The 8,299-nt window shown below is 35.2% G+C and overlaps 1 protein-coding gene across 1 annotated transcript; it reads right to left on the bottom strand.

The window, feature by feature from the left end:
• Positions 1-2,050: 2,050 nt before the first annotated feature.
• LOC122024230 (zinc finger BED domain-containing protein RICESLEEPER 2-like) lies at positions 2,051-5,030 on the bottom strand. Its single transcript, XM_042582796.1, has 2 exons — positions 4,828-5,030; positions 2,051-4,366 (listed from the first exon to the last, which is right to left on the bottom strand). Exon 2 carries the CDS (start codon positions 4,360-4,362, stop codon positions 2,242-2,244), a length of 2,121 nt encoding a protein of 706 aa, XP_042438730.1. The 5' UTR covers positions 4,363-4,366; positions 4,828-5,030; the 3' UTR covers positions 2,051-2,241.
• Positions 5,031-8,299: the final 3,269 nt, after the last annotated feature.

The raw sequence follows: 8,299 nt of genomic DNA, 5'->3' as shown, positions 1-8,299 counted from the left end.
TTTTATTGCTTTGGTTTCTTTATTAATTTCCAGCCACTCGAAAGACATAAACTGTAAAATAGAAAGGTTTTTAAAAATATTAACTTTATTTTGTTACGATCTCTGGGAGATTAATTTGTGTGAAATGAAAAACTATTTTTAAGGATGTAAAATTTGAAATGTGTAGTTTAAAAATTGTAAATATCAAATCTATTTTTTTATCTCAAAATTAATAATATAACGGATCAGTAATTAATAATGCCTAAAAAAAATTAAAAAATGTAGAATCTATAAAAAAAATATAGAATATTTTTTTAATTATGAAAAATAATAAAATTTTTATATTTTCATATGATTGAGATGATATATTAGAGATTATTAAACAAATTCATATAGAACTCTAATAATGGAGATACCCTTAACTCACTCACATAGAAAACTTTATCTTTATTTTCTCTATTAATTATTTAATTTAATTATTTAAATAGATGAAACATTATAGTATTATAGTAAAAGAAAAGTAAATCATGAAAATAATTTATCGGATGAAAGAAATTTTCTTTTCTAAAAGTATGAATCTATGAGAAATTGATGGTTTATTTTATTATACTAAAACAGTCATTCTCTAATGGACTATTAAAATAGATGAAAAATTAGAGTGAGAGGAGAGAGTATAATTAATGTTGGTATAATAATAATAATAATAATAATAATAATAATAATAATAATAATAATAATAATAATAATAAGAAGAAGAAGAAGAAAATTACGATTCTCTTTTTATTTTAATCTCTCATGAAAGTGAGAGTCACCACTAGTCCTAGTAGGAGAGATCCCACCATCCAAGAAATAATTCTTTGTTTTTTCCTGTGGTAGGTCCATCCATTAGGTTCCTAGTGGCCCCACCTCAATCATAAGAATAGTCTCATTACTTCTTATTGTGCTCATGTCCCTCTCATCTCATCAAAGTGTCTTTGTTCCACGACCATCAATTCCACAAACCACAAATCTCCCTCCCAACTTTTAGTTTCATAGGTTGTTAGGTTAGGGCTTGAAATGATAATACAGATCATATTAAGTGATCTCTAATATCTGAGTATTAGTTCTTGTGATTGTTACTTTTATTATTTATATTTTAGATTAAATTGAATCTACAAGAAGTATGTTCTTAGATTATGTCTAATATTATGGAAAAACTTATACAACATTTCCTATAATATAAAAATTATATTGCAAATTAACTTATAATTAAAAATAATGGAGAATTTGGCATCTCAATCAAGCTCACAAAAGGCTAGGAATCTGACGTGGATTACATGAAAACAAACGCTCGGTGCTAAAGAATGTTTGGCATACAGATAGAACTAATTAGTCTATAAATTAATAATTTGGCACTGTGCATTGAGAAAGTGTTGTCTTTTTCTTAAATTTTCAGGATGGACTGCTCAGAAAATAAAATTTTACCGTTCTACTCACCCATTAAATTTCAAATATATAACTAGATTATGGTGGCAAGCAACACTTTCTTGTGCAGAATGATTGAGCTTGAGACAGATTTCTCAACTAACATCTCCTAGGTCCCATCTCAACAACCAAATGAAAGGGCCCATGTGAGCTAATTAATGAGCCCTGATCTAACCTAACTGCGCTCCTAATCGAGTTTATAGCATGATTACCGAGAACTTTAAACCGGATTCAGAGTGTGGTCTTTGGCTCATGTATGGCTGTGTTAGCATCTAGCAAAGAGAGTAAAAAGGCGGTGAAAAGGGGTTCTTTGATTATATAATTTAGGCATGGACACCATGTTGGTGAAGGCATGCTCCCCTGGGAGTTGGATTCTGTCCACCTCCTAAACACAATTAATAAGAGAAAGAAATGTTGTTAGCAAGTTTGATTTTAAACTTTGCATGATAAAACCAAGAGCTAGTTGGACTTCATCTTGTTTCATTTTGATTTTTTTTTTTAATGTAGGTTCAAGTTATAATGACCCACCCCTAGTACCAATGGAACAATTATACACGACTATGAAGAGCCACATAATAGAACACCTATTGCTCAGAAAACCAACACATTCACATCATCTAGCATGAATAAGATGATAAATTATAGCAATACAATGGAAACTACAGATTTTGGATCCTTAGAAAGAGCTGCTGATTGAAGAATACAGTCCTAGGTCTATTAAATCAAACAAGTGACAATGTGACAAATCTCATATCATCGAGCAATTGTTTGTTGATAAAAGTTATACCTGTTGACATGTTAGAAATCCCTTTTGACGATTGCAGTTGATGGTAGATCTCCCATAATGGGAAAATATTGGAGCCAGTCTTTCACACAAAAAAGAGCCTCCAGTGTTTCGGGACGTAGAGAACTTTGATAATCATCAAGCACTCTACTTCCCGTCCCTGTATCAAAGATGGAACAGAGAGGACCTACCATGGATACAGGAATGGCCAAGACATCTCTAGCCATATGGGATAGTGTAGGATACTTGATGTTATTGAGCTTCCACCAATTAAGGATATCAAAGCTTTGGGACCGTGGGACAAGAGACTCTTCCAAGTACTGATCTAACTCAGACTTTACTGACTGGTTCGCTGACACCTCGGAGAGATAGATATCAAAGTCTATAAGATCATCTCCCATGGGATGCGAAGTTGAAGGTTGAATGTCCTCATTCCCATTCACATGGTTAGCCTCCCCATGATCCACATAAGTAGTCATCAATGTTACTGGCTGGGCAGTATATTCATGATATAACTCGTGAATACTATCATTAACTACTTTAAGATATCTGGCAGAATCTTCACCATAAATCTTTGAGAAACTAAACTCAACAAGCTTCAGCTTAAAGCGAGGGTCCATAACCACAGCAATAGATAAAACAAGGCTGCAATCTTTCCAATACTTGTCAAACTTTTCATGCATCTTTTTAGCTATGCTGCTCACAATTGTGTCCTCTTTCAGAATCGCATTAGTCAACTCTAGCTGGACTTTCCATGCTTCATGGAAAAATATATTTGCAGTTTGATCTATTGTTGTCATGATAGTGTTTGCAGAGTCATACAAAAGTTTCAGGTATGTGCAAACCACAGCCACCTTCTTCCAGTCATCAGCTGATGGTGCTTCATTGTAATTGTCATCACATGTCTCTAAGAAAGTAAATGCATGCTTGTACTCCAATGAAGCATCTAACATAAGGTAAGTTGTATTCCACAGAGTTTTCACGTCAAGGGAAAGATCTTTTCTGACAGGAATTCCAGTTTGTGAGGCAATTTCATCAATTCTTTCTGACCATTGAGAAGCTTTAATGAATTTCACACTCTCCCGAATGTTGTATAAAATTTCTTGAACTGAAGCAATCAGATCCTGTGCAACAACATTCAGGATATTTGCATAACATCGCACAACAAACAATCGATCTTTGAGCATAAGTGCATTCTTGTCAGAAAGATGGCCTCTGAGATTAGAGCTGTAGATGTCATGTGATGAACATTCGTTGTCTAGAGTGACAGCGAACAACTTATTCTTCATATTCCAATCCGATAGACCAACAGTAATTGCCACACTCAGGGAATTTTCAGAATGAGGTGAGGATACCATCAGGAAATTAAGCATTCTTCTGTGCAACTTCCACTCGTTGTCAATGTATTGGCCACTGAGGCAAATATAACCTAGACTCTGGCTCGATGTCCACAGTCCTACAGTGAGACTGATCCTCCCAGGCATGGTCTGAAAGACATTCATGAGATTTTGTTTTTCTGTGTGGAATATAGATAAGATTTCACCTTCAATGGAGTTAATATCAATCATCTTAAAATGTGGTTGGAGACTTTGAATAAAGGATACAAAAGCAGGGTTTTCAACCATATGGAGTGGGTATTCATGTAAAATTATCATCTTTGCTAGGTATGTGACACTCTGTTCCTGTTCAAAAACATTCAGCATGTTAGAAGTTCTATAGCGTCTTTTGGGTGGATCAGTTGTATCTCCCTCAATTTGTGTGGTGGAGGCTAATGGAAGTTGTTGCTTTCCATTCTTAATCTTTGGACAGGAACCCAGTGAAATGTGTCTCTTAAGATGGCTAGTACCTGCTACCTTAGAACCATTACTGTATGCAAAGGTTTGTTTGCATAGTTTGCAGCAAGCTCGAGTACATCCTCCAGATACAACTTCAACAGTGAAGTGTTCCCACACCATCGATTTCTTTCTCCTTCCTCTTGTAGTTCTTGGTGTTGTTTCTGCATCCATAACCGCTGTGCTCACTGGCATCAAGTTCACTGGAATGTTCACTGTATCACCATTCATAGATTCCATATTCATTTCAGAGTCACTAGCCTTCATAGTTTCCATGTTCATTTCAGAGTCGCTAGCCTCCATTGTGCTGCATAATGTAACAAAATAAACTATTTTACTGAGGATTGTTTTCGATATTCCTTAAATTGAGTACACAGAGTAGAAATTTATTACCAAAAAAAAAGGATTTCATGATTGTTATCACTACAATATTTACAGCAATTCCCAATATACCATTCACTATTTCTTCTCAACCTTTTAGATTACCATTTTGAATAAAACCCTCAACGGTACTCTGAAACTGAATTAAAATTTCATAAACACCAAAGAGTTCTACAGAATTAATGGCAGAAGATCAATATGATAAATAGTTTCCAGCGGGGAAATACAATCACAATGTAACAAAGCAAGACCTGAAAGTTCAAGACAAAGTTAAATCTACTGAAGGAGTAATATACTCGAAACCTGCCGGTGACAACCGAGAAACTAAACAACAAATGAGGAGTTCACTGCCAAAGATCGCAGGAGAAGCAGTAAGCAGGTGTATACCTCCAGGATCCGATCCGCAGGATATCTAGTTGCGGGCTCCAGCGGAAGAAGGCTGTACAAGGGCGGTTCCGCCGCCGCAGGCGACGACGACGGTAGGCGGAGGCCGAGATCCGGCGATAAGAACTAGGGTTTTGGGCCAAACCGGGAGCGACCTGGGCGCGCCGTCGTGCTTCCCGGAAGCACAAGGGTTTTCTCGGGTCTGCCCATGGGCCAAACCCGTGGGCCGTATTTATAATGCACCGGTTCGGTTCTCTGGACCGGACCTGCAAATTTGCCCGAATAGGTTAATATCTTAATTGCTAAAAATGTAACTCAGGCGATATTTTTTTAGTTGGTTCTTTTTTTATAATAAAAAATTAACAGGATTAAAAAAAAAAAAAAAAAAATCAAAAGGCGTCCGTAATTTTACTCCCAAAATATCCACTATCAATATGAGTTACTATACCTATTTTTAAATGATTTTAAAATTTAGAATTTAAGATTTATAATTTAATTATAACTTTTTTAATATATATATATATATTTTATAAAATTAAATAATTTGATAAAATTTAAATAATTTTGATCAATATGGTAAAGAGAATTTGGATACCATAGTAATTTTTTGTCATAATTTTTTTATTTTATAGTGACTGCTGGTAACCTGATTTATTTCAAGGGGTGCAATAAAGTTTCTCGGATTATATAGTCGAATGTCCTTGAATAAAATTTGTAAAGCAATATGGTGGAGGTTGATAGGGCAATATTCTCAAAGTTCACAAGACAATATCATGCAATATTACTTAAAATTCACAGAGCAATCTGGTTGAGGTTCGCAAGGTAATATCCTCAGTCTGCAGAGCAATATTACTTAAAAACTATCGAGCAATATTATGAAAGGTTGTCAGACGATATCATTTAGATCATATCGTATTTGATAGCATGAAACAAACACAAAATCTAAACTAATAATTGACTCACAGTGATCTCTCGAGAAGAAATCGAAGAAGCCGTGACGAAGATGCTATTGCTGTTGGAAGTGCGATCACAGATTAAACTAGAAATCCCTTTAAGTTTCACGAGCCAAATCTCTCACAGATGTTCTCTTTGCCCACCGTCGCTCCACTGTGCACACACTGATCCCCGTCGCTAGTTTGTCTTTTGATTACTCTTAGATGCCAATTTATATAGGAAGCAAGCATCGATATAAACCGATGCTTTGATGACATTCAATGGGGGGAGATGAAGGTGAAAAGACACACCTTCATCTTCCTAACATTGCAACTGATGTAACGTTCTTCCTAACGTTGCAACTGTGCAATGTCCAACATCTCCCACTCGTCCAAGTCAATCCAAAAAGGTTATTTGATCACATAGACCATGTCAGTCACATACACTATAAGATGATCATGTCACAATGCTAAAGCCAAACATTAATTGGTCATATAGACCAATTAAGTCACATAAACTATTTGACGATCAAGTCACGAAGACCAAAGTAAAATTAATTAATCACAAAAACCAAATAAGTCACATAGACTTTATGATAATCAAGTCATGAAAACCAGAGCATAAATTAATTAGTCACAAAGACCAAATAGAACATTCATTTCATGCATTAGGAAAAATGGTTCATGCGATAGTAAGCCCACTGAGCATTTATTGCTAATTAGAAGATTGTTACATCTTACTAGAGCCATCAATTTGGGTTGAGCCCGTCAGGTTGGCCCTCCCCACTAAACAATTTAAACGGGTTGGGTTGAAATTTTATCAACCTAAGCCCGTCGTGGGCTGACCCGCCTAGGCCCGCGACCCATGTGGGTCGACCCGCGACGGACTTGGGTTGGCCTGCGGGTTGAGAAACTCATGTAAGCTAAGTTTTATGTCAATTTATTATCTTTCTTTATTATAATTTTAAAATAAAAATAGTACTTTTCATCCCACATAAATACTCGTTTGTATTCATTTATATTTAAAATACATATTTATGGATACATTTAATTGATAAAACCTTTCCGAACTAAAACGTTGAAGATATGAAATATATATTTTTTAAAATTTTTTTTAAATATGATGGGTTCGCGGGTTGGCCCGCCAAACCCGCAACCTGCCTTGGATTGGGTTGGGTTGAAAATCTCCCAACCCACCAAGTTAACGGGTCAACCCGTCTCATCCCACTAAATGATTGGCTCACCATGGGCCAACCCGTTCCACAATGGGTTGACCGTCTAACAGCTCTACACTTTACACAGCTGCTCTATAGAACGAATCAAAGACACCAAAACTTGTCTTTACCCCAGATTAAATTATTTACATCAATATGAACATCTCTAATCCCTTATAATGACTATTATGTCAAGAGCATGTTCAACATCTCTAATCAATACAATTATTCACAATTATATTTTATGTACTGAACTAAAAATGCAACCGGTACTAGTGAATAAATGTTATAGATGTAAATCAATCTTAATCTTCCTTTTTATCTAGAATATATTCATTCTAATCAGTCGTTTTCCTAGTTATGCTCCAAGACCAAATCACCCATAGCCCATAAGAAACATGCTAAAGTAGCAGACACTGATCAAAACTTTAAGTAGATAGCTAAATAGTCAAGGGTCTCACATAGTAGAGAAGTAGGGATCCATTCTCCTACTACCCTTCTTGTCATCATAACACATGTGGTATGAATCACATATTACGATGTTATTCTCTTTACTAAAATGAGCGCATGTTTTCTCTAAAATTTAACATCATATAGATTTCGATCTAGACATACCCAATGTCTAATGCTGAATTCAACATATGAATTCCAATATAATTTTAAGCAGATTTAGTAAATGATGGATGCATTTACTTCAATCATTATATAAATGATCTCATCTTGACATAATTATCAAGGTGACCTTAACTTATGGGTATGTATCTATTCACAGCTATATAAGTTGTCCCATAAGCAACGGTCTTACCTTTATTTATACTTAACAAACAGAGATGATTGTGCATGTGAGTGGACTAATCTCAATCTGCCAACATGCTTATCAAGACATTGTTTGAATGTAACAAAGACATACATACTGAATAGATTATGACATTTTTCATTTATCAAAATGTCTTTACAATAAGTTACATTCTTCAAAGTGCCAAAGACTTCACATATCCTTAAAATGACTCTTAAGTCAATGGCTTAGTAAAAGGATCAGCTAGCATATCACGTGTAGGAATGTACTCAAGAATTATCTTTTTCTTATCAACAATATCCTTTACAAAATTATACTTAATTTCTATATTGCTTGTCTTTGCTGTGATATTTGAGATCCTTGGAAAAAGCTATTGCAGCTTGACTGTCACAATACACTGTAACAGGACTCCCACTGTCCTCAGCAATTTTCATATACTTCAAGAACCTTCTTAGTCAGATAGCCTCTTGTACAGCTGCTGCACAAGCCACATACTCAGCTTCCATTATTGACAAGGCTACACAAGCCTGCTT

Source organism: Zingiber officinale, chromosome 9B (assembly GCF_018446385.1).
Source record: "Zingiber officinale cultivar Zhangliang chromosome 9B, Zo_v1.1, whole genome shotgun sequence".
Lineage (NCBI taxonomy): Eukaryota > Viridiplantae > Streptophyta > Magnoliopsida > Zingiberales > Zingiberaceae > Zingiber > Zingiber officinale.
The sequence above is the reverse complement of the archived record's forward strand: the minus strand, read 5'-3'. Positions and strand labels throughout refer to the sequence as shown.

Bases quoted from the DNA above. Each gene is read 5' to 3' on its own strand.
- LOC122024230 (XM_042582796.1), bottom strand. From the start codon at position 4,362: ATGGAGGCTAGCGACTCTGAAATGAACATGGAAACTATGAAGGCTAGT.